We start from the raw sequence: 26626 nt of genomic DNA, 5'->3' as shown, positions 1-26626 counted from the left end.
CCAGAATGGAAACTCCAGTACAAAATCAAAGAAGACGCTGAAGAAGGAATCAGCGACACCATAACAGGTCTACTGAAGGCTGGAGTACTGGAAAAGACAACATCAGAGTGGAACACACCAATCCTACCAGTAAAAAAGGCTGATGGACTCACCTGGAGAATGGTACATGATCTAAGAGCAATCAACACACGAACAATGGCCCCACCAGAAAAGGTTCCCAACCCATACGTGGCCCTGAATGCAGTAAGCCCTCAACACAAATGGTTCACAGTGGTGGATCTCGCCAACGCATTCTTCTGTCTCCCCCTGGCAACTGAGTCAAGACCCTTCTTTGCCTTCACATACAGAGAACAACAATACACCTATACAAGAATGCCCCAAGGATTCCGATCCACCCCCACCATCTTCAACGCCTGCCTAAAACAGGACCTGAAAGAATTGACCCTTCCTCCCGGAACAGTTCTGGTGCAATATGTCGACGACCTCCTCCTGGCAGCTGAAACGAAAAAAGCTTGCCTACAAGCCACCGAGACCCTCCTGCACACCATTGCGAAGAAAGGCTACAAGCTCAAGAAAGCCAAACTACAACTGGTCAAGAAGAAGATTACTTTTCTAGGGAAAGTAATAGGAGGGAATAAGAGAGAGATCAGCAAAGAACACAAGAACACGATCAAAGACTATCCAAAGCCAAAAACGGTCCAACAGATGCTAGCGTTCCTGGGACTAACAGGATACAGCCGAACCTACATCCCCGACTACACCGACAAGACAACCACACTACGACAACTCGTCACACAAGCAGGACACAGAAACCTGAAAGCCCCCTTAAAATGGACTCCTGAAGCGGAAAAGGCATTCACTGGACTTAAACAAAGTTTAAATAGTGCTGCAGCACTGGCCGCCCCAAACTATAAGGAGCCCTTCCACCTAGACGTATCAGAAAGAAACTGCGTGGTCAACGGAATCCTGTGGCAGAAACACCAAGGAAGGAGAAAAGTCCTAGCCTACCACAGCTCCACCCTGGAACCCCCAGAAAAAGGACTCCCCGAGTGTGGAAAAGCAATATGTGCTATCGCCAAGAGCCTGGACAAGACGGCCTACATAGTAATGTCACACCCAGTGGTCGTCCATACACCCCATGGAGTGAAAGCCTATCTAGACAGTTCGGACTACACAATCACCACAGCCACCAGAAACGCAAAACTGCAGAGAATATTGGGAAACCCCATGGTCACCTTCACCACCCAGGGAGTCAACATGACCGACACCATGCCGGGCCCCAACGAAGGAGAACCCCACAAGTGCTCTGAAGAAATCAAAAAAGCTGTGAAAATCAGACCAGGACTAGAAGCAGAACCCCTAAATCCAGTGGACATAACTTTGTACACCGACGGATGCTGCTACAAAGCTAATAACGGAGAAAACGTGGCCTCCTGGGCTGTAGTGGAACAAACCAACAAAGGACTATGCAGCACTCTGGCCAGCGGCATATTGGAACAACCCGCCTCCGCACAAAGGGCCGAACTACATGCTATGTGTGAAGGACTACGGATAGCCCATGGAAGAAGACTCAACCTCTACACCGACTCCAACTATGCATATGAACTGGCCCACCTAAATGGACGACAGATGATCGACAGACACATGACTACCAGCGCTAACACCAAAGCGAAACACACAGATCTGATCCTGCAGCTGGCCAAAACAGCTCAATTACCTCAAGAAGTAGCCATCATGCACTGTCGAGGACATCAGAAGACACAAACAGCGGAAGCAAGAGGAAACCACGCGGCGGATGAAGCAGCAAAGAAAGCGGGAGGATTCGTGCCAGTAGAACGTCTAAAGGAAGGAGGGTACACTCCAGTTGTACACCTGATGATGGCCAATGAAGAAACAAATCTCCACCCAGATGAAGAGATGGTCAAACAGATGCAAGAGGCAGCAGGACCATATGAGAAGACAGCATGGCGAGACAAGGGGGCCAGAGAAAGCCCAGACGGAATATACTACTCCTGCACGGGGAAGCCAGTTGTCTCCACCAAGGCCCTGTTGTTCCTCCTGAGAAAAGAACATGGATTGGCACACGAAGGAAGAGCGAAAACCCGAGAAAGAATTGAAAAATACTGGTGGCATCCAGCACTCAAAGCCACATGTGACCAGTATGTCCAAGACTGTCAAACATGTCAAGCCTGCAATCAAAGACCAGGATTCAAGATAAACCGAGGATACTTTCCCGTGCCCCAGCTCCCGTTCCAAGAGATCTACATGGATTACACAGACATGGGACAAGAAAACAGAGTAGATGGGAAACGATTCATGCTTGTAGTCGTCGACAGGTTCTCCAGATGGGTAGAAGCAATCCCCACTAAAAGGGAAGATGCAGACACAGTGATCAAATGGTTGACGCAGGAACTGATTCCCCGATGGGGATACCCCAAATTAATCTGCTCTGACAATGGTACCCACTTCGCCAACACCCATCTCCAAGAAGTGGAAACATACCTAGGTTTGAATCACAGATTTGGCTCAGCATATCATCCCCAATCACAAGGCCTGGTAGAGAGAGCTAACCAGACAATCAAGAACCAGGTGACCAAGATTCTCCGAAGCAACAAACAGGAGAGAACAAGAGACAGCCCAGAAGAGGTGGAAACCCGTACCCTGGGTCGGATACAGGCGAACCACTTGGCAGTTGAAGTTGGAAAAAGAAAGACTGGAAAGAAGATGACCTGGATAACAGCCTTACCACTAGCATTAATGGCCATACGTTCCTCTCCCTCCAGCACTACCCTTCTCAGTCCACATGAACTAGTCACAGGGCGACCCATGCAGGGGCCACATAGCCCACCATCAAAGGGGCCCCCATCAGACAGGTTCGACGAGGTAATGCAAGAATACCTACAGGCACTAACTCAAGCATCCTACAGATTGTTTTCTCAGATCACCGACCCGGCACAGTCCAAAAAAGAAGACGACCCCCCACCGGCAGTATCACCTGGCGAGTGGATCTGGGTGAAAAAGCACCACCGAAAGAACCTGGAGGACCGGTGGGAGGGACCATACAAAGTGCTTTTGGCAACACCATTCTCTGTTTCAGTAGCAGACCGAAGAGGAGCCCAGTGGCACCACCTGAGCCGTTGCCGCAAAGCAGACACTCCTGGCAGATCGTGGACTGAAACCTTGACCGACCTCGCTACACTCCAAGCCAAGGACAACCCTGCCCCGACCCAAGATGACAAGCCCAAATAGACACCCAGGGACATACCTGGTAGGACTTCTGCTGATGGTCCTGATCCAAAAGACGATGGCTGATACCTCCAGATGCATGGGATCCGTCCGGATTCCAATGCACAAAGATGCAACAATATCGGGAGTAACCACGTTGACGTACTGCTACGGAATAGCAACAACATTTGAACTGGATATTTGTCGACTAATGGACTGTGGACAAAGTGAAGACTCATTTTACAAAGCTGATAAATATTTGTGTATAGCAACCGAGATTACAGGATTCTACCGAGGCCCCAAAGCCTGCAGTGTCTGGAAACAAGCATCATGGTTCACACACCCTGGATACGAGGAGGGATACTATCCTAAGGAAGCTCCATGGGAGGGAGTCCAAAAAGAGATATCCCTGTGCAGGAAGGACTACGGATATGAAGAAATCTGGAAAAGAGGAAATAAAGCAACCAAGAGAGAACAGATATCATTAACATTAAGAGCAGGACTAACCGTGCCCGGGATAGGACGACTCCCACATAAAAAAGAGGACATCAGAGGATTTCATCTACTGCTGGGAGCAGACATGGAGGGAAAGGACCCACAGGCTCAAATCTACCTCCAGGCACAGAAATGTGGGGACAACCAATTAGCACCCAAAGGCTCTAACGGTGCCCCGGTAGTAACGCCTGTATCACTGCCCAAGATAATGTACCCGGACCCAATTCAAGACATTGAAGCGGATAAGTGGGAAGTAGAAACAGGGGGACCTAATGTAAATATATGGTTAAAATGGTTGAATTACACGGCACAAGCTCAGGGAAAAACCGATTGTATAATCTGCGCTGAAGGACGACCCACTTTAACCACAGCTCCCGCTAGAATTACCCCGTTTAACTCAAGAGAAGGGTTTGCATGTTTACTAGAACTGTTTGTAGACGGCCACATCGCTGGATGTACGACTAATGTAAAAGGCTTATTAGATATAATGTATCCTGAGACCCTAATTAGAGCTATACCCCCTAGCTTCGAAGTTAATCTTACTCCTGGCTACCATTGCATCCAAGGTAATGGCATAGGTAAGAAAGTGGGGTCCCTTCCTCCTGGAGTATGTAACACCACTAGAGTGATAGATCTGTTAGATGTCTTACAGGCTTATGTAGGAATCGAACCTACTCCGGAGACAATGGGTGAACAGCAACACGAAGGGCCCGATGTGATCAGATTAAATTACATAGAATAGTCTCCGGTCCCCAGAAGTTATGTGCATGTATCTAAGAGAAGCAATATACCTGGTTTACTTGAATGAGGAAACATTGAACAAACCTATGAGAGTCATGTAATATATTACAAAATGTTGTTTAGATTTAAATGTAAAATGTCCAAAACTCTACATAAATAAAACTCACTGAGCCATTCAAACCTATCCAACTCGAAGGAAAATTTAAAATTGTGTTACTTTTTATGTTCAGTAGATTTTCATACATGCTGAAAAAATTGTGTTACTTTTTATGTTCAGTAGATTTTCATACATGCTGAAAAAATTGTGTTACTTTTTATGTTCAGTAGATTTTCATACATGCTGAAAAAATTGTGTTACTTTTTGTTATGTTCAGTAGATTTTCCATACATGCTGAAAAAATTGTGTTACTTTTTGTTATGTTCAGTAGATTTTCAATACTTACTGAAAATTCTTTTGTTGTTTTGTTTTTGTTATATTCGGTAAATTTTCGATGCATACTGAAAGGGTATAAATTCTGTGTTATGACAAACAAGTGAATTTAAAAAAAGGTTTAACCATTTACCTATGCTGCTCAATTTTTTGTAATGTTGAAAGTATATGAATTTAATATTGTTTTATGCCTAGAAGTGTTTTGACAAAGTTTCCATTGATGAATACATATGTGCCTTTATGATTATGCCTTTATGACCATATGACGTATTGATTGTATTGTGTAGTGTTGATTATGTTGATGATTGTTCCATTGTAACCAACCCATGGGTATGTACATATTTTTTCTTTTGCTTTTTTCTCTTGTTTTTTATATATGCTGTTGGTAATATTAGTGGTTTGTAGAATGGTCATCTGAGATGACCAAGGAGGGAATTGTGACATTTTTTAATTGTAATATTCCCTAGCGATACATTTTTACTGTAATACTCTCACTTAGCCATATCCAGTAGCACCAAGCTTAGTTTAGAGGTAATTTCCCCTCCTAATCGCCTGAGGGCAGCACTGAACACAATTGATAAAGTTATAAAACATTTACACTAGGGGCAGCAACGGACACACACAGGAAGTGAGAAAACCCAAAGAAGAACACCTGGGATACATAAACTCAGACTCCGCCTTTGGAAGACAGAATCTCTCAGCGGCGTATCTTCCTGCATGCTAAGCTCTGAGACGCTCCGCGCGTGTTATTTACGATCCCTCTCCTTTTGTTCCATAGACGATAGACAATAGACCAATAACCTTAACCAAATAAAGTGAGTTAAAAGCGATCCTGTCTCGGCGGCCTTTCCTGGACCAAAACCCACAACACGATCATCTGAAATGTTGCTGCAGCGATGCATCATATATTCCGTTGCATCCACAACATCCGCATGATCGATGAAGGATTGGAGCATGAGTTAGAGACAAATAGAAGAAACGACAAAGAAGAAAGGCGTCGTGAACGACTGCGTTACCGGAGAAAGATAACGTATTTTTTTGCTTAATTTGACATCTAACAAACACTGGGACAAATGTAGTTGATTTCTGTGTTTAACTGAGAAAACAGGGAGTGGAAGGACGGGACCCTATAATGTTCAACTAACTGTTGTCAATAATAAGTGTTACGAGAGTTAGCGCATGTGTGTGTGTGCGTGAGACTGTGTCTGTGCAAACGTGTAAAGTCAGTGAAACTAAGAATAAAGTACCCAGCCTGTCAATAATCGGTGGCTGCTTCATTCCGACCATATTCAAACCTATAAGCAGACCCACTGCCGGTCAAAGTGAAGGGTGTTACCCCCGAGAGAACATCGGCCCTGGAGGGAACGTCTCCCCTGTGCTCCTCGACTACGGTCTGGGAGCCGACAGCAGGAAAGGTGGAACATAATAATAAAAAAACATTTTCTATATGCGAGTGCAGCTGTGAACTCATGTATTGTAATTTATTGTATGACGTTGTACTTACGATAAGACCTATCATTTAGCGTTCACCACACACACGCACACACACACACACACACACACACACACACACACACACACACACACACACACACATTTTTCCTGACTTGTAAACATCAGTACCAGTAGAGTCTGATGACAAGAGTCTGCTCTCTGCTGCTGGACTCTTCTAGAAAAACAAGAACCAGATTTATGGACGTTTGATAGAAGCGGTATCTTTATGATCTCTGGTAACTCCTCACCTTTTCTCAATAGACGGATTTCCATCTTTAAATTTAAGAGGTATATCCATAGAGTGGTCACTCTTCATGGAGACACAGCTGGGTCCAGGGGAGTCTGCTCTCTGCTGCTTCCTTCTGAAAAACAAGAACCATCTGGAAGTTAGGATATGTCGATATCTTTTCGTTTTATAATTTAGGGCTACTCAACTACTTTCTCATGACTTTTCATTTCAATAATCTTTCTCAGATTATTGAAATGGAAATATAAGGGCAGGCTGAAAATGTTAAGTTATTAGCTGTTTTCACACATGTCCTCCGCCTTTTCTCTGCATTTGTACATCAGGAGGATCAACCGTGAGGGTCATTCACACTTATTCACACTTGATGTCCGATAACTGGACATCAGTGTCGCTCAGACATCAGTAGAATCTCTGACTGGTTTAGGGGGGCGGGGGCTTGAAAGGGGCGGGATATGACGTAGGGTCTAAATTATCAAGAGGCGGGATAGGACGGCCACTGTCACTCTCTCTGTTTTGGTTTGACCACAGACAGCATGGAGGCAGAACGGGCAGAACTCATCGCGATCATCTGAAATGTTGCTGCAGCGATGCATCATATATTCCGTTGCATCCACAACATCTGCATGATCGATGAAAGATTGGAGCATGAGTTAGAGACAAATAGAAGAAACGACAAACAAGAAAGGCGTCGCGAACGACTGCGTTACCGGAGAAAGATAGCGTATTTTTTTGCTTGATTTGACATCTAACAAACACTGGGACAAATGTAGTTGATTTCTGTGTTTAACTGAGAAAACAGGGAGTGGAAGGACGGGACCCTATAATGTACAACTAACTGTTGTCAATAATAAGTGTTACGAGAGTTAGCGCATGTGAGTGTGCGTGAGACTGTGTCTGTGCAAACGTGTAAAGTCAGTGAAACTAAGAATAAAGTACCCAGCCTGTCAATAATCGGTGGCTGCTTCATTCCGACCATATTCAAACCTATAAGCAGACCCACTGCCGGTCAAAGTGAAGGGTGTTACCCCCGAGAGAACATCGGCCCTGGAGGGAACGTCTCCCCTGTGCTCCTCGACTACGGTCTGGGAGCCGACAGCAGGAAAGGTGGAACATAATAATAAAAAAACATTTTCTATATACACGTGCAGCTGTGAACTCATGCATTGTAATTTATTGTATGACGTTGTACTTACGATAAGACCTATCATTTAGCGTTCACCACACACGCGCACACACACACACACACACACACACACACACACACACACACACACACACACACACACACACATTTTTCCTGACTTGTAAACATCAGTACCAGTAGAGTCTGATAACAAGAGTCTGCTCTCTGCTGCTGGACTCTTCTAGAAAAACAAGAAACAGATTTATGGACGTTTGATAGAAGCTGTATCTTTATGATCTCTGGTAACTCCTCACCTTTTCTCAATAGACTGATTTCCATCTTTAAAGTTAATAGGTTGATTCATAGACCGGTCACTCTTCATGGAGACACAGCTGGGTCCAGGGGAGTCTGCTCTCTGCTGCCTCCTTCTGAAAAACAAGAACCATCTGGAAGTTAGGATATGTTGATATCTTTTCATTTTATAATTTAGGGCTACTCAACTACTTTCTCATGACTTTTCATTTCAATAATCTTTCTCAGATTATTGAAATGGAAATATATGGGCAGGCTGAAAATGTCAAGTTATTAGCTGTTTTCACACATGTCCTCCGCCTTTTCTCTGCATTTGTACATCAGGAGGTTCGACCGTGAGGGTCATTCACACTTATTCACACTTGATGTCCGATAACTGGACATCAGTGTCGCTCAGACATCAGTAGAATCTCTGACTGGTTTAGGGGGGCGGGCTTGAAGGGGCGGGATATGACGTAGGGTCTAAATTATCAAGAGGCGGGATAGGACGGCCACTGTCACTCTCTCTGTTTTGGTTTGACCACAGACAGCGCGGAGGCAGAACGGGCAGAACTCATCGCGATCATCTGAAATGTTGCTGCAGCGATGCATCATATATTCCGTTGCATCCACAACATCCGCATGATGGATGAAAGATTGGAGCATGAGTTAGAGACAAATAGAAGAAACGACAAACAAGAAAGGCGTTGCGAACGACTGCGTTACCGGAGAAAGATAGCGTATTTTTTTGCTTAATTTGACATCTAACAAACACTGGGACAAATGTAGTTGATTTCTGTGTTTAACTGAGAAAACAGGGAGTGGAAGGACGGGACCCTATAATGTTCAGCTAACTGTTGTCAATAATAAGTGTTACGAGAGTTAGCGCATGTGTGTGTGCGTGAGACTGTGTCTGTGCAAATGTGTAAAGTCAGTGAAACTAAGAATAAAGTACCCAGCCTGTCAATAATCGGTGGCTGCTTCATTCCGACCATATTCAAACCTATAAGCAGACCCATTGCCGGTCAAAGTGAAGGGTGTTACCCCCAAGAGAACATCGGCCCTGGAGGGAACGTCTCCCCTGTGCTCCTCGACTACGGTCTGGGAGCCGACAGCAGGAAAGGTGGAACAAAAAAATAAAAAAACATTTTCTATATACGTGTGCAGCTGTGAACTCATGTATTGTAATTTATTGTATGACGTTGTACTTACGATAAGACCTATCATTTAGCGTTCACCACACACACACACACACACACACACACACACACACACACACACACACACACACACACACACACACACACACACACACACACACACACACACACACACTTTTCCTGACTTGTAAACATCAGTACCAGTAGAGTCTGATAACAAGAGTCTGCTCTCTGCTGCTGGACTCTTCTAGAAAAACAAGAAACTGATTTATGGACGTTTGATAGAAGCTGTATCTTTATGATCTCTGGTAACTCCTCACCTTTTCTCAAAAGACTGATTTCCATCTTTAAAGTTAATAGGTTGACCCATAGACCGGTCACTCTTCATGGAGACACAGCTGGGTCCAGGGGAGTCTGCTCTCTGCTGCCTCCTTCTGAAAAACAAGAACCATCTGGAAGTTAGGATATGTCGATATCTTTTCGTTTTATAATTTAGGGCTACTCAACTACTTTCTCATGACTTTTCATTTCAATAATCTTTCTCAGATTATTGAAATGGAAATATAAGGGTAGGCTGAAAATGTTAAGTTATTAGCTGTTTTCACACATGTCCTCCGCCTTTTCTCTGCATTTGTACATCAGGAGGTTCGACCGTGAGGGTCATTCACACTTATTCACACTTGATGTCCGATATGCGGACATCAGTGTCGCTCAGACATCAGTAGAATCTCTGACTGGTTTAGGGGGGCGGGCTTGAAGCGGCGGGATATGACGTAGGGTCTAAATTATCAAGAGGCGGGATAGGACGGCCACTGTCACTCTCTCTGTTTTGGTTTGACCACAGACAGAGCGGAGGCAGAACGGGCAGAACTCATCGCGATCATCTGAAATGTTGCTGCAGCGATGCATCATATATTCCGTTGCATCCACAACATCCCCATGATGGATGAAAGATTGGAGCATGAGTTAGAGACAAATAGAAGAAACGACAAACAAGAAAGGCGTTGCGAACGACTGCGTTACCGGAGAAAGATAGCGTATTTTTTTGCTTAATTTGACATCTAACAAACACTGGGACAAATGTAGTTGATTTCTGTGTTTAAATGAGAAAACAGGGAGTGGAAGGACGGGACCCTATAATGTACAACTAACTGTTGTCAATAATAAGTGTTACGAGAGTTAGCGCATGTGTGTGTGCGTGAGACTGTGTCTGTGCAAACGTGTAAAGTCAGTGAAACTAAGAATAAAGTACCCAGCCTGTCAATAATCGGTGGCCGCTTCATTCTGACCATATTCAAACCTATAAGCAGACCCACTGCCGGTCAAAGTGAAGGGTGTTACCCCCGAGAGAACATCGGCCCTGGAGGGAACGTCTCCCCTGTGCTCCTCGACTACGGTCTGGGAGCCGACAGCAGGAAAGGTGGAACATAATAATAAAAAAACATTTTCTATATACGCATGCAGCTGTGAACTCATGTATTGTAATTTATTGTATGACGTTGTACTTATGATAAGACCTATCATTTAGCGTTCACCACACACACACACACACACACACACACACACACACACACACACACACACACAGCTGTTACTCAGACTAATGATGGAGTCATGATGTATCACTGCTGAGCTCTGAGATGGACAACAGTCACAGACAGAGAGATCCTCTTCTTACCTCTTAGCTTTGCTCCGGTGGCCATGTTCCCCAGACAGAGTGGTCTTAGAGGTAGGACCCCCCTCCTCTCTCTCCTCATCCATAGTAGACTGGAGACCTGGACACAAACACAACTCATCCATCACTTCATTTGCCTTCTGAACTTTAGCTGTTTATTGAGAGAGAAGATCATTGTGACTGCATCACACTAAAGCGTTATGGACGTCATAGACCATCAATATGAACCCCACAACAACATACCCACACTGCCCTCACTACAGTACAGATGTGTACAGCACATGAGAACTGAGAGATGAGAATTAGACACCTTGGAGGCTGTAACTGTGCTTAAACTACAACACAAAAAAGATACACAATAGACTTAATAAATGCATTGTGGTACAATTAAAAGTGAAGAACGTTAGAATCATTTCTCTACTGGAACAAAGTCTGAATTCTGCCACTTTACTGAACCACAGATTCCATATAAATCAACTGGTGAAGCTCAACACATCGATAGGGTATCCTCTTATGACCAACGGGTCTCTCTCTCTCCCTCCAGGCTCTCTCTCTGGCTCCAGCTGTGGTTTAAGCCATAGGAATCGAGTCTAGACCCACAGGAACCCCCCTGTGAAAGTGGTACAGTCCAGCAACAGGCTACTATAGGATCTATAAAACTGTCAATCCCCAGTCAATACGCACAAATATTAAACCTTTTAAATATCAGCACATTGAAAGGACTTCTGTCACATCCTTCTCTTCATTCTGAGCCTCAAGACAAACAAATCGCTTGAATATTGAACGCAATGTTGAATTTACCACAGGTCAGTAAAGCAGTAAAACATGAACTAACGATGTATTCTCTACAGTAAACTTATTATTATATACCAGTAACCTGAAGACAATATAAACGGTAGTAAACTGGTTATTATATACCAGTAACCTAAAGACAATATACACGGTAGTAAACTGGTTATTATTATATACCAGTAACCTAAAGACAATATAAACGGTAGTAAACTGGTTATTATTATATACCAGTAACCTAAAGACAATATAAACGGTAGTAAACTGGTCATTATTATATACCAGTAACCTAAAGACAATATAAACGGTAGTAAACTGGTTATTATTATATACCAGTAACCTAAAGACAATATAAACGGTAGTAAACTGGTCATTATTATATACCAGTAACCTAAAGACAATATAAACGGTAGTAAACTGGTTATTATTATATACCAGTAACCTAAAGACAATATACACGGTAGTAAAGTGGTCATTTACCAGTAACCTAAAGACAATATAAACGATAGTAAACTGGTTATTATTATATACCAGTAACCTAAAGACAATATAAACGGTAGTAAACTGGTCATTATTATATACCAGTAACCTAAAGACAATATAAACGGTAGTAAACTGGTTATTATTATATACCAGTAACCTAAAGACAATATAAACGGTAGTAAACTGGTCATTATTATATACCAGTAACCTAAAGACAATATAAACGGTAGTAAACTGGTTATTATTATATACCAGTAACCTAAAGACAATATAAACGGTAGTAAACTGTCTATCTTATCTTATCTTACCTTATCTACTCCGTGATTAAAACGCGTCCATATGGTATAAAGTTATAAAAGTATAAATGTAAGTGAAGAAACGGAGGTTAAAGTGTTGATAAAACAAGTTAATCAGGTGAAAGGTTTTAAAAGCGGAGAAAGAAGAGCTGCCGGCTGCGACAGACCGCTCAGATGAGGAAGTTCAGAACGGAACCGGTCTGACGCTCAGAGAGACGGAGGAGGAGGAGACACGCACACACACACACGCACACGCACACACACGACGTACCAAACTGCTTTGTCAAGGAGTCTTGTTTAAGCCCACTATGAATATTGAAACCCGCCGTGTGTCTGTATCATAGCTACATGTATGACCTTTGCAGCAGAACAACCCGTGTGAACATCAGTTTGGTATTCAGCGAGGTTCGATTAATTAAATGCGCTGACAGTTCATTGCACCAAACAGATTACAGTGAGTGGAGCGGTCGACCGCTCCAAGATGGCGGCCCACGGCTCGTCAGAGTGGAGCGGTTGACCGCTCCAAGATGGCGGCCCACGGCTCGTCAGAGTGGAGCGGTCGACCGCTCCAAGATGGCGGACGCATTTCTTGCGCCCAGCAGCCAATGCGGCCGCTTCTCAATACCAAGTACGCGGACATGGAAGTGCGTACTTAAGTCTGTACTGGCAAGTCCGGACTTCCAAGTACAGACTACCGAGGACCCACCTCAGCTCTGTTAACTGCTTTACGGCCTCATGTAGGCATATACTACTGAACAACATAAACAAAGTATATACAACTAAACCCCAGCCTCTTTCATTTTAAAATAGTATGTTAATATTTTGAATCAATATAAATGAAAAGATATGCTTGTCGTGTGTATAATACCCCCCCCCCCCGTATCTTTCTATCTTGAACGTATCTTACCTTATCTACTCCGTGATTAAAATGCGTCCATACGGTATAAAGTTATAAAAGTATAAATGTAAGTGAAGAAACGGAGGTTAAAGTGTTGATAAAACAAGTTAATCAGGTGAAAGGTTTTAAAAGCGGAGAAAGAAGAGCTGCTGGCTGCGACAGACCGCTCAGATGAGGAAGTTCAGAACTGAACCGGTCTGACGTGTTTTCACACTGTCACAACCCCACTGTCTAGGGGTAGTGGGGGAGGTAACGCATGTTAAAATGTCCGGGTTATGGGTGTAGACGAACAGTTGAGAGGGAACAATAAAGGAATGACAAAACAACGGAGGAGGGTGATCACAGGTTTACTGGGGCAGGGCCCCGTTTCCCGATAACGATGGATCCACGCTCGTACGATCCATCGTACGATGGATCTCACGCAGCATCGTTAATCTTAGGGGAGCGTTTCCCGAAACTCATCTTAACATGAACGCGCGTGCTCTGCTCTTACGACGTCGTAGGATTGTAGCTGTCTACTCACACGGTGCTGAAATGGGCTCCGTAGGAGGGGGAGACGCAGGAATGTTGTTGGATTAAACTATATTTTGTGGCAGCAAAAAAATATCTCCCCATCAAGCCCAACAGCAGAGAAGCCTACGAAAAGAATAGACTAAGATGAACGCTACAAATATTAAAACACAATTTAGGTCTAGGCCGACATATGCTATATCAGTCCTAATCCCGAACGCACCGTGCGTACATTGTTTCACGGCATTTTCTCCCCTGAAATAATTCCATATTAAAAAAATAAAAAATATAATGTGTCTGTGTGACAACTAGGCCTATAGCATTTATTTAAATGTGCTGATTTCTGAAACATGCTTTGCGCCGCAAAGAGGGCAGACTTTCTCTGATTCCTGCATTCCGTTTCATTCATTCATTCAGTGATTGGCGCGCCGCGCACTCTCTAGAAACTTTGGAGTCAACATTAAAAATGCAACGTTCCATTCATTCATTATCATTCAAACGCAGAGGCATTGACATGGCTATTGCTGTTGCTGGTCTAGATCGATTCCTGCCCATATTGTTTGGCAGGGGGTATGATGGTGCGGGCAATGTAAGCGGGAATGGCACGCATCGCAGCACAGTTTCCCGCAGCAGTCTACGTACAGAAAACCACGCTCTCAACTTGGCGATTGTGCACTCGGACTCCACTAAGGTCAGGGAGTTCGTAACTGTCTAGACACGGTCCAATAAATAGTGAACTTCATCACAGCCTCACCGACGCGCCTACAGTGCTTTATGTCAAACAATCGCAACAAAAAACGCCTGCAGAAATTATCCGACACCCGCTGGTTTCAGCATGATTCATATACAGTATGTCTTCTGTCATTGATCAATATGAGGACATTTTAACCACGATGGTTGAATTAAAATCAGAGGGAGACAGCAAGTGCCGCTCGCAAGCGACCTCCCGCACAAGCAACGGAATCATTTGATTTTATTATATGCCTTGTGATAGGGTGCCTTGTGACGTGGCGTTTCATCGGTACATTTATTTTTGGAATTTTAAATTGCTGCAATAAATTATATTTGTGTTGACTTCTAACATGTCTCTGTCTTTGCTGTTTAAATCTAACAGTAGTCTATGAGTAATATATATGCGGGAACCACTGTTTTTGGGCTATTGCGAAATAGCGCCAGCTGGATAATCAGTGGTATTGGATGACGTGTTTTAATAAAACACATCCAATACACGGAATGTCCAGCTGGTGACTCCACTGAGGCTATAGTAACGATGCATCCTAGTGATTAACGAGTACCCCTGTAGGCGTCGTTAGCTACGATGGTGTTAACGACGTCGTTACGTAACGATGCTTTCGGGAAACGGTCCGAAAATTCTGCGATGATCGTACGATGGTGTTAACGACGTCGTTAGGCTAACGATGCTTTCGGGAAACGGGGCCCAGGTCAACCCAAAACACAGAAGTACAACACAACACAGCAACCGGGCCTCTGGACTTGAGTGTTGCAAGAAAACTAACCAAACAAAACAAAGCTAACAGCTAACCCCGCGGACCACACGTTACAGTTGGTAGCAACACTCCTAACCTAGTGTTTCTAAACAAAGAGCAGCACTACGTGTTGTTAATGTCTAGAGGCCTCTGTCTTACCTGTCCCAAGACCACAAGGTAGCCACAAAGTACTAAAACATGGTGGGGCTAACAAAAGTGTTCACAATTAGTTCAAGCAGGGGGAGAAGGGAAACTAGGGGACAATATATATATATCTTAGGTACGACGTGTACATATGTATATACATAATCAAAGGCTCTAACCATCCAGTCACAAAACCTTGCCACCAGCCATAGACAGGGCCAAAGAGAGAGAGAGAGAGAGCCAGAGAGAGAGCCAGAGAGAGAGCCAGAGAGAGAGAGAGAGAGAGAGAGAGAGAGAGAGAGAGAGAGAGAGAGAGAGAGAGAGAGAGAGAGAGAGAGAGAGAGAGAGAGAGAGAGAGAGAGAGAGAGAGAGAGAGAGAGAGAGAGAGAGAGAGAGAGAGGGCCAGAGAGAGAGAGAGCCAGAGAGAGAGAGGGCCAGAGAGAGAGAGAGCCAGAGAGAGAGAGGGCCAGAGAGAGAGAGAGCCAGAGAGAGAGAGAGCCAGAGAGAGAGAGAGAGAGACAGAGACAGAGACAGAGAGAGTCCTCCTCAACAGACAGGCCTAATGTCTGATGGCTATATGTCTTTATTTCTTATATTTGTAAAGTGGGAGGGCTCTCACAGAAACGTTCAGGAGGGGAGGGGGGAGGAGCTGCCGGCTGTTTGCGATGTGACTGATTCTTGAGCTCTCAGACGAGCGCTGACTTGCGCGCCTTTTTTAGATGGTGAACGTAAACGAAGGAAAGCCCTCTGATTGGACGGGCAAGACTGACAATGAGGCGGGCCTAGGCCCGTCCAGGCCCGCCGTGGCCACGCCTCTGCTCACCTAGCACCTTAGAGAGAGAGAGACTAGCCAAACCGGCTTTTATCTGTGTGGATATCTGTGTGCCCTTGCTGGGAACTGATGAGGTGATTGGTGGACGCTGGTTGGTAGAGGCGGGATGATGAATGGATAATGACTGACACCTGCACAGAACAGAGGGAAGAGAAGGCAGCAACAAACAAACAGTGGCCGTAACACACACACACACACACACACACACACACACACACACACACGCGCGTTCCAGCAGCTTAAGAGTCAAAAGTAGAGCAAAAGAGAGATATGAGATAAATACAAAATAAAATAAAAAATAATAAAATAAAGATAAAAACGATGTACACTATCTACACCTTTCACAGGTGTATATCATAAGTATAGTTACACAGGATACTAGCTCAGTATGAGTATAAGTACACAGGATACTGGCTCAGTATGAGTATAAGTACACAGGATACTGGCTCAGTATGAGTATAAGTACACAGGATACTAGCTCAGTATGAGTATAAGTACACAGGATACTAGCTCAGTATGACAGGGCCGCTTGGGGGCGTGTCGGTGTGGCTGTCAGTCAAAGAGTCGGCAGCAGCGATTGGCTGAGCCGCGCTGTGGTGTCAGCGAATCAGAGAAGAACTCTTTGTAAACAGACCTCCTGGAGACACGGATGATCCCCTCCTGGTCGCTGCTCCAGCTGTGAGCTGTGAGCTGTGAGCTGTGAGCTGTGAGCTGTGAGCTGAGCTGTGAGCTGTGAGCTGAGCTGTGAGCTGTGAGCTGAGCTGTGAGCTGTGAGCTGAGCTGTGAGCTGTGAGCTGTGAGCTGTGAGCTGTGAGCTGTGAGCTGAGCTGTGAGCTGTGAGCTATGAGCTGAGCTGTGAGCTGTGAGCTGTGAGCTGTGAGCCCGCCGTACCACCGCTGGTCCTGGGCTCAGCCGTCCTACCGGAGGAGAGAGGACCAGGGTTCAGGTCGCTCCGCCTGGATCGAGACGTTCCACCAGTGGTTTGGACATGTTACTACTAACATGTTACTGCTAACATGTTACTACTAACATGTTACTACTAACATGTTACTGCTAACATGTTACTACTAACATGTTACTACTAACACGTTACTACTAACATGTTACTGCTAACACGTTACTACTAACATGTTACTACTAACATGTTACTACTAACATGTTACTACTAACATGTTACTACTAACATGTTACTACTAACATGTTACTGCTAACATGTTACTACTAACATGTTACTACTAACACGTTACTACTAACATGTTACTGCTAACACGTTACTACTAACATGTTACTGCTAACACGTTACTACTAACATGTTACGTTACTACTAACATGTTACTACTAACATGTTACTACTAACATGTTACTACTAACATGTTACTACTAACATGTTACATTACTACTAACATGTTACTACTAACATGTTACTGCTAACATGTTACTACTAACACGTTACTACTAACATGTTACTACGAACACGTTACTACTAACACGTTACTACTAACATGTTACTACTAACATGTTACTGCTACCATGTTACTATTAACACATTACTACTAACATGTTACTACTAACACGTTACTACTAACATGTTACTACGAACACGTTACTACTAACAGGTTACGTTACTACTAACATGTAACTACGAACATTAGTACTTCTGTCTGGGTTAGAGTCCTAGAATCCGGGTTGGAGTCCCAGAGAAAGTGGTTATACCATTAGTACTAACATGTAACCACTAACATGTTAGTACTAACATGTCACTCTGTACCCCTGCTCTATATATATTGTTTCCAGCAGCACAGGAATGAGCAGACAGAGTTCAGGCTGAAGGCCGTTCTCAGCTCTGGCGGCCCCTACACACCACCCTGAGAGGGGCCTTCATAGTGATCACACACACCAGGAACACACCGCTAGTACCACACACACCTCTACCTCAGGGGCCCATTCTCCCAGGGTCCTTTGCGGCATCAGACTTGGCGACCAGGGCCGTGACACAGCCCCCACCTGGGGGGCCACTGGTCCCCGAAGACCCCCACGCCCAGCACACAGTCCCTTGTGTTACGGGGCCCTGCCAGGGGCCCTGCTGGGGGCCCTACCGTGGGCCCTACCAGGGGCCCTGCTGGGGGCCCTACCGGGGGCCCTGCTGGGGGCCCTGCTGGGGGCCTCGTTTCCACCGAGCGGCCCTACTGCTCGTTGCGGTACAGTGCGGCTCTGTTTGCTTTTCTTAGCGTTTCCACCGAGTGGTGCGGCTCGGTTCTCTTATATTGGCGTTTCCACCGCCAAAAGTCTGCCGAAATAAACGCGCTGAGTCGACCTATTTTCTGTACTCCTCCGTTGGGTTACCAAGCCGTCTGAAAGGTGGCGAAAACATGGAGCTACACACACCGTTATTCTGAAATCACTTAAAAAATATCCCGTTTGGTATGACCAGGTCACTGATATCTTTAACACTAACAGCGATTGACTTGATCTATAAATGAAGTCCCTCAATCTTATTTGGCTTAACACCATGACCAACATTCTCAAACATCCATTAACATCCACATTTGCCTCAAACAATGTTAGGCTTACAGCCCATGTCAATAGTTGTGAAATTATATTCTTGTTGTTCTTTTAATTGTTTGTTACTCATACATGCATTTTAAATGGCATCACTTTTGGTCTTGTGTCTTCATTTTTCTTAAAACAATTGTAGCTGAAAATAACCATAGCCAAATTACAACCAATAGCTTCAGTCATTGAGGGCAAAAATAGGCCCAATGATAGGCCCAGATTTTTTTATTTAGTTTTACAAATCAAGAGTAGGCCTGATTTGACTAATTGGCTTTGCATCCTTTCCTTCGGCCCTTGTAGTCCAAGACATGCTGCCCACCAGCTTTCAAAGTACAACGCTGCCACTGGTGGATTTGTATACATTTTATTCACATAATTACCCCTCCCTGCTATTTTGTAGTTCACCAAAACACCCTGAAACAACTTGAGCCTCACATACTTATGCCACCAAACGCCACTAACAGTGCAAGCAGGCCAATGGCAACCAAGCGCGCAGTCCTTCCTCCCTCACTCTAAAAACCACCAGCCGCCACTGGTGGTCATGCATCTGTCTCAGCGGAGACTGCAAACGCGCTGTCAAAATATCAACTCGTCAAGTCAAATGCGCTCATGGCTCTTAAAGGGGATGGGAGATGGAACTCTCATTGGTTTATTGCACGTTACGCCCAAAACACGCCTACAGGTTTCAGACCAACCATTTTAGATTTGCGTTGGGCGCAAAGCTCATTTATCTCGCCGTCATAATAGCAACACCGCCATAGAACCGCCCACAAAGCTACACGCACACACACACACAGACGCGCACGCACGCACACACACACACACACACACACACACACACACACACCCACACACACACACACACACACACACACACACAAATGACCATACAATACCATGAACTTGTCTACACATCTTTTTTTACCTAACCAAGCTACTTGCATAGGCTAATATAATATATGTATGTATATTGAATTTAGAATTACTACTCATTGTCAGTGAAGTCTATTTTAATGCAACCATTCTGACTTAACTCCAAACCTAATAAAAATAAATTGAACTATAAGTTGTACTATATATTAGTTTAACTTATACGCGGTATTACAAAGTGGATTTTACCGCTACGAGGAAAGCCAGTCGACCAGACGTCCCACAGCCGCTCAGTACAACAAGGCTGTCTGGCGCTCCCTGGTGGCGGAATCACAATGACACAGCTCTACCGTTTATTCTCCAACAGAGACGGACGGACGGACAGGCGGTCGGACAGAGGGAGACATTTGTCAGGCCTCAACAGACCTTGAGGTTGTCTGCCGCCTTCACTGCGACCGCCAGCAAGGTTTTCATCACACTGTCGCTGAGAAGTTTCTGTTTTGAAGGAATACAAAATGAACAATTATGAGCAGTAAAGTCACCATTGTGAAGTCCGCTGGTTTCTCAGCAGGTCTGGGGTTGACATTTAACACATTCTTTAGTGTGAGATGAGACGTATGTTTGCTTTGAGGAGAAAAACGAATAAAATAAAATATTCAGGGTCTCTACAACATGTTGTGTTCTTGTAACCACATACGTACCAACTTATATTGTAAGATTTCAACTACATTCCCTAATACTATGATCACTTGTTTAATGATGATAAAGATTTATATATCTGTCCAAATACACAGAAAGCTAACTTATAACAGAACCATAGCACAATAGACAAGTGCGCTGTGTTGTTGTTTGAATGTATGAATATTGACCTCTGACATGACCTTAAAAGGGCTTCCTCTCATCCTGGAGTATCTCTGCGTCGCAGGCTCTCAGCAGCCTAACCACGTGATTGGCTGAGGCCTGGTCGATGTCACGCGTCAGCGGGTTGGACTTCTCCGAAACAGGAAGTTCAGACTCGTAGTCTGGAAACCTTTTGGAATCAAATCAAAGTAAACTGCATAAATGAAATGTATTTAATTCATTAAATACCATTTTGAGAAATGATCTTGGAGGCTTAACATCACTGTATGTTACCCTCACCTACAGCGGCGTAGCCACAAATGTCCATATAGGAGGCACAGGAAAAAACAGGCGGGCAAAGCCAATCTGATTGAACCTAAGATAGGCCTCGATTAGATGCACCATACAAACATTAATCAAAGGCATGTTATATTTATGACATAAAGGTGGAATTTATTAAAGGCATTTGATCACAGCCGACAAATTACGCGGAAACATTTTAAACTTGCGCAAAACTGCATGAACCCATGCATCGGCGCGTCACATTTATTGAACGCTTCAACGCTCTCGGTCACAGCTGACAATTCACCGTCAGGCTAAACATTTTAAACCTGCGCAAAACCGCATGAACGAAGCTTTGGTGTGCATCACATCAAATGGAAACAGATTGGCCGTATAAGACAAGCCAACTGCAAAGATGACAACTTATCACACACACACACGCAGAGAGAGAGACAGAGAGAGAGAGAGAGAGAGAGAGAGAGAGCGACAGTGAGAGAGAGAGAGAGAGAGAGAGAGAGTCCTCCTCAACAGACAGGCCTAATGTCTGATGGCTATATGTCTTTATTTCTTATATTTGTAAAGTGGGAGGGCTCTCACAGAAACGTTCAGGAGGGGAGGGGGGAGGAGCTGCCGGCTGTTTGCGATGTGACTGATTCTTGAGCTCTCAGACGAGCGCTGACTTGCGCGCCTTTTTTAGACGGTGAACGTAAACGAAGGAAAGCCCTCTGATTGGACGGGCAAGACTGACAATGAGGCGGGCCTAGGCCCGTCCAGGCCCGCCGTGGCCACGCCTCTGCTCACCTAGCACCTTGTGAAATACTAAGTATGACTAAGTAGAGTGAAATGAGACTAGAACGTAGACAAATCTACCTGCTGTACGAGCAGCTGGAAGTCAATTCATACCATTTTCGTCGTTTCTGAAGATAAACTAATCTGCAAGCATAATATACTTCAGAGCAGCCAATAGTAACCGTCTGGTGAGGATAAATATCAAAATAATGTCAACGGAAACTGTGCAGTTCTTACCTCCCATTCACACGTAGATAAGGGTCCGCATTTCACATTTGGTTCAGCCACTTCAGTAGCAGGCGTGAGTGTGTGTGTGTGTGTGTGTGTGTGTGTGTGTGTGTGTGTGTGTGTGTGTGTGTGTGTGTGTGTGTGTGTGTGTGTGTGTGTGTGTGTGTGTGTGTGTGTGTGTGTGTGTGTGTGTGTGTGTGTGTGTGTGAGATGGAGGGAGTGCTGTGAGTCTACACAGTAACCTTTGATCCAGACGATCAAAGTGGAATACAGATCTCTCTCTCTTCAACTCAATTTAAAAAATTTAAAATTAGTCCTACCAGCTCATCACTCCTTGCAGTGATGAGGAGGAGGAATCATTTCAAAGAAGGACGAAGACGAAGGGAGGCCCACAGCCTCCTCCATTACGTCATTAGTCTCCTCCAAGGGTCTCTCAACCAGAAGTGCATGAAGCCTTTTAAAAGGCTTTTCTAATGGACCTTTCTGTCTCTCCCTCTCTCCCTGTTCCTGTGTATGACAACGTCTTAGCTGGGACCAATCGCTTGGCTCCTTCAGCACAGAGTGAACCAATAGAACAGCAGGATGACCTTCAATTCAATTCATAAAAGCTTTATTGGCATGAGAAACAAACGATAACATTGCTAAAGCAGGTGAAAAATGAGGAGGTCAGAATAGTGACTCTTTTTCTCTTCTGATATCATGAGAAGCTCATTCAGGGACAGCCTTGGCTCTTTGAACGTTGACCGTAGAGTAAAGGACCTCCTCCGACCGATCTGATTGGACATTGGAGCCAGCCAATCGGTGGATGTGGACGCTGGCATAGTGAAGGTCATCCTGCCGTTCTATTGGTTCACTCTGTGCTGAAGGAGCCAAGCGATTGGTCCCGGCTAAGACGTTGTCATACACAGGAACAGGAAGAGACTGACAGGGAGAGAGGGAGAGACAGAAAGGTCCATTAGAAAAGCCTTTTAAAAGGCTTCATGCCGGTTGGCCTTGACCCAGAGCTGGCTACCGTCGCTGGGGTAGGACCGTGGATCCACCACTCAACCACTAAATTGAGGGTTTTGCCTTTCACCTCCAACAGCATTTCTTCATTGGGCATCATCTCTTATGTTTGCATATTGACAGGGCAACAGACAAGACCACTCGCTAAAGAAAGAAGTCACGTTTCACATGTGGTTTGGGGCGTTGCCTCGGGGTATTTCCACTGTGTGTTCGTTCCATCATGGGTTAGTTAAATGACTTCCTGTGTCTCACCCCCTCCTCGGTCTCTGGCCGTCCTCCCAGCCCAGGGGCTTTTCTGGACGCCTTCTTTCTCCTGGGGAAGAGAACAGACAGATGAAGAAGCAGCAGGAGAAATCCATGTCAAAGAATGAAGGGAGAGAGAGAATATACCTCATCCAGAGGAAGACGAGGAGGGCTATGGGGGATAGTAAGGCCGCAGCGGTTCCTACAGCAACTAGTGTGTGTGGTGATGGTGAGGAACCTGCAACATCCATAGGCCAGTATTAGACTGTGTGCTCAAGTCCTTAAACCTGACCCTTTGATACATCAAAGGTGTTGGTCTATCAGATGAACGATTACCTGTCACATAAATGGACAACAAGGTGGAATTATGACGTCCGATTCCATTATGCGCTCTGCAGTAATAGTTTCCTCCATGCTGGGATGAGATATGAGCGATGGTGTAGTTCTGTCCTGATTGTCCCACTGAGTCTTCACGGTCCTTGAACCAGGTGAAGTCAGCTGCTGGGTTGGCATCACTGCTGCAGCTCAGAGTCACTGAGCTGCCCTCCTCTATCTCACCAGAGGGACTTGAATACACAGATGTGTTTTTAGGCCCATCTGGAGGTCATTGTAAAAACATGTTGAAACATAACATGGATTAGTATTAACGATATTGACAAGAAAAGCTTTGAGAGCTTTTGAATTGAATACATGATGAATAAATATCTTAAATATGAGAGAACTGCTCCATATGACGTTAAACCTTTAGCATTTTAAACAGTACTCTCATATCAAAAAATAGCAGAGAGTGATGTTTGCCCTATGGGATGATTCATGTAGACGTGATTCATGATTCATGCAGTCCCTTGTGTTACGGGGCCCTGCCAGGGCCTGCTGGGGGCCCTACCGTGGGCCCTGCTGGGGGCCCTACTGGGGGCCCTACCGTGGGCCCTGCTGGGGGCCCTGCCGTGGGCCCTACTGGGGGCCCTGCCGGGGGCCCTACTGGGGGCCCTACCGTGGGCCCTGCTGGGGGCCCTACCGTGGGCCCTACCGTGGGCCCTGCTGGGGGCCCTACCGGGGGCCCTGCTGGGGGCCCTACCGGGGGCCCTGCCGTGGGCCCTACCGGGGGCCCTACCGGGGGCCCTACCGGGGGCCCTGCGGCTGCGGCTGTAGCTGGCGTGGCTGTAGCTTCATTCGAAGATTAATCCGCAGTGGCCGACTGGCCACCTGCGGCTTAAATAGGCTACCCTGTGGCTGATTGGTAACCAGCCACAGGTGCACTGGTGGCACAGCATAGCAGGAGGGAAAACCTGGTTCAGGACCGTGAAGGTCCGGCCCGGACTGTGACAAATGGCAACCAAGCGCGCAGTCCTTCCTCCCTCACTCTAAAAACCACCAGCCGCCACTGGTGGTCATGCATCTGTCTCAGCGGAGACTGCAAACGCGCTGTCAAAATATCAACTCGTCAAGTCAAATGCGCTCATGGCTCTTAAAGGGGATGGGAGATGGAACTCTCATTGGTTTATTGCACGTTACGCCCAAAACACACCTACAGGTTTCAGACCAACCATTTTAGATTTGCGTCGGGCGCAAAGCTCATTTATCTCGCCGTCATAATAGCAACATCGCCATAGAACCGCCCACAAAGCTACACACACGCGGACGCACACACACACACACACACACACACCCACACACACACACACAAATGACCATACAATAAACACATGAACTTATCTACACATCTTTCTTTACCTAACCAAGCTGCTTGCATAGGCTAATATAATATATGTATGTGTATTGAATTTAGAATTTCTAGTCATTGTCAGTCTATTTTAATGCAACCATTCTGACTTAACTCCAAACCTAATAAAAATAAATTGAACTATAAGTTGTACTATATATTAGTTTAACTTATACGCTGTATTACAAAGTGGATTTTACCGCTACGAGGAAAGCCAGTCGACCAGACGTCCCACAGCCGCTCAGTACAACAAGGCTGTCTGGCGCTCCCTGGTGGCGGAATCACAATGACACAGCTCTACCGTTTATTCTCCAACAGAGACGGACGGACGGACAGGCGGTCGGACAGAGGGAGACATTTGTCAGGCCTCAACAGACCTTGAGGATGTCTGCCGCCTTCACTGCGACCGCCAGCAAGGTTTTCATCACACTGTCGCTGAGAAGTTTCTGTTTTGAAGGAATACAAAATAAACAATTATGAGCAGTAAAGTCACCATTGTGAAGTCCGCTGGTTTCTCAGCAGGTCTGGGGTTGACATTTAACACATTCTTTAGTGCAGGGACGTGCACAGGAGTCTTGAGGGGCAGGAGCCGAATTGTTGACGGGGGGGGGGGGGGGGGGGGTTGGATCGCGGACGAGCGCTACTGTGGGCGCGATTGTTGAAGAACACTCAGAGGGCACTTTTTAATACGAGGCAAAAAGGGCAGGGGCTCAAGCACCCCTAGGGCCCTATGTGTGCACGTGCCTGGCTGTGTCTTCAAAAACAACGGGGACAGGTGGTTTCTTCTGTATTGAGCCAGGGACAGGCAGCCAAAAACGGGGACGTCTGGTCACCCGATTGTGGTCGGCTGACGCCCGAAGGCAAAGGGAGTGTTGGGGGTGTGGCATGGAGTGAGTCACTGACGCTCCTTAAAAACACAGGTGTGGACGTCTTAATCAGGACGGCTGCCATTAACGGTGGCGTTGGAGAGGCACCAGTCTGTTGTCGCTCTGCACGGTGGACATAAAGCTGGTGCTGGGCTCCTTAAGACCAGTGGAAAGTGGCCCCCGTGGTTTACTCAGGCTGTCACTCACTAAATGCGAGGTGTGTGAGCAGGGGCGTACTTAGTCATTGGGGGGCCCAAGGCAAACCCAGTCATTGGGGCCCTCCACATTCTCGTTCTGCACTGTATATATATATATATATATATATCGTATAACTCTGCTTCATTTTCTCAACCCGCGCCAACTAGTTTGTTTTGGTACCATCTTCCTTCATTCATTGGAGTTGTGTGTTTCTTTATTCATTCCTAGTTTAGTTTGTGTTGTGTTTCTTTATTCATTCCTAGTTTACTTTGTGTTGTGTTTCTTTATTCATTCCTAGTTTACTTTGTGTTGTGTTTCTTTAGTCATTCCTAGTTTACTTTGTGTTGTGTTTCTTTATTCATTCCTAGTTTACTTTGTGTTGTGTTTCTTTATTCATTCCTAGTTTACTTTGTGTTGTGTTTCTTTATTCATTCCTAGTTTACTTTGTGTTGTGTTTCTTTATTCATTCCTAGTTTACTTTGTGTTGTGTTTCTTTATTCATTGCTAGTTTAGTTTGTGTTGTGTTTCTTTATTCATTCCTAGTTTACTTTGTGTTGTGTTTCTTTATTCATTCCTAGTTTACTTTGTGTTGTGTTTCTTTATTCATTCCTAGTTTACTTTGTGTTGTGTTTCTTTATTCATTCCTAGTTTAGTTTGTGTTGTGTTTCGTTATTCATTCCTAGTTTACTTTGTGTTGTGTTTCTTTATT

General features: G+C 45.1%; 1 protein-coding gene and 2 long non-coding RNA genes across 4 annotated transcripts in view; all 3 read right to left on the bottom strand.

Annotated features, from left to right (window-relative positions):
- Positions 1-26626, bottom strand: part of LOC311369502 (NLR family CARD domain-containing protein 3-like) — a gene marked incomplete at both ends in the record, with an annotated part of 312051 nt that overhangs the window by 229898 nt on the left and 55527 nt on the right. The window contains one exon of one of the 2 annotated variants that reach the window (XM_084487674.1): positions 10885-10981. The exons of the other annotated variant lie outside the window; for it this stretch is intronic. Within the exon in view, the coding sequence (XP_084343800.1) occupies positions 10885-10981 (97 nt within the window). The remainder of the gene's footprint in view (positions 1-10884; positions 10982-26626) is intronic. 2 annotated transcript variants of the gene reach the window in all.
- LOC311369563 lies at positions 19982-21132 on the bottom strand. Its single transcript, XR_014640151.1, has 3 exons — positions 20884-21132; positions 20625-20773; positions 19982-20238 (listed from the first exon to the last, which is right to left on the bottom strand). It is a non-coding gene; the product is annotated as an uncharacterized lncRNA (long non-coding RNA).
- On the bottom strand, positions 22817-23726 carry LOC311369561. Its single transcript, XR_014640148.1, has 3 exons — positions 23467-23726; positions 23278-23368; positions 22817-23200 (listed from the first exon to the last, which is right to left on the bottom strand). It is a non-coding gene; the product is annotated as an uncharacterized lncRNA (long non-coding RNA).

The sequence above is a fragment of the Micromesistius poutassou genome (assembly GCF_964030765.1).
Source record: "Micromesistius poutassou genome assembly, chromosome: 24".
Lineage (NCBI taxonomy): Eukaryota > Metazoa > Chordata > Actinopteri > Gadiformes > Gadidae > Micromesistius > Micromesistius poutassou.
The sequence above is the reverse complement of the archived record's forward strand: the minus strand, read 5'-3'. Positions and strand labels throughout refer to the sequence as shown.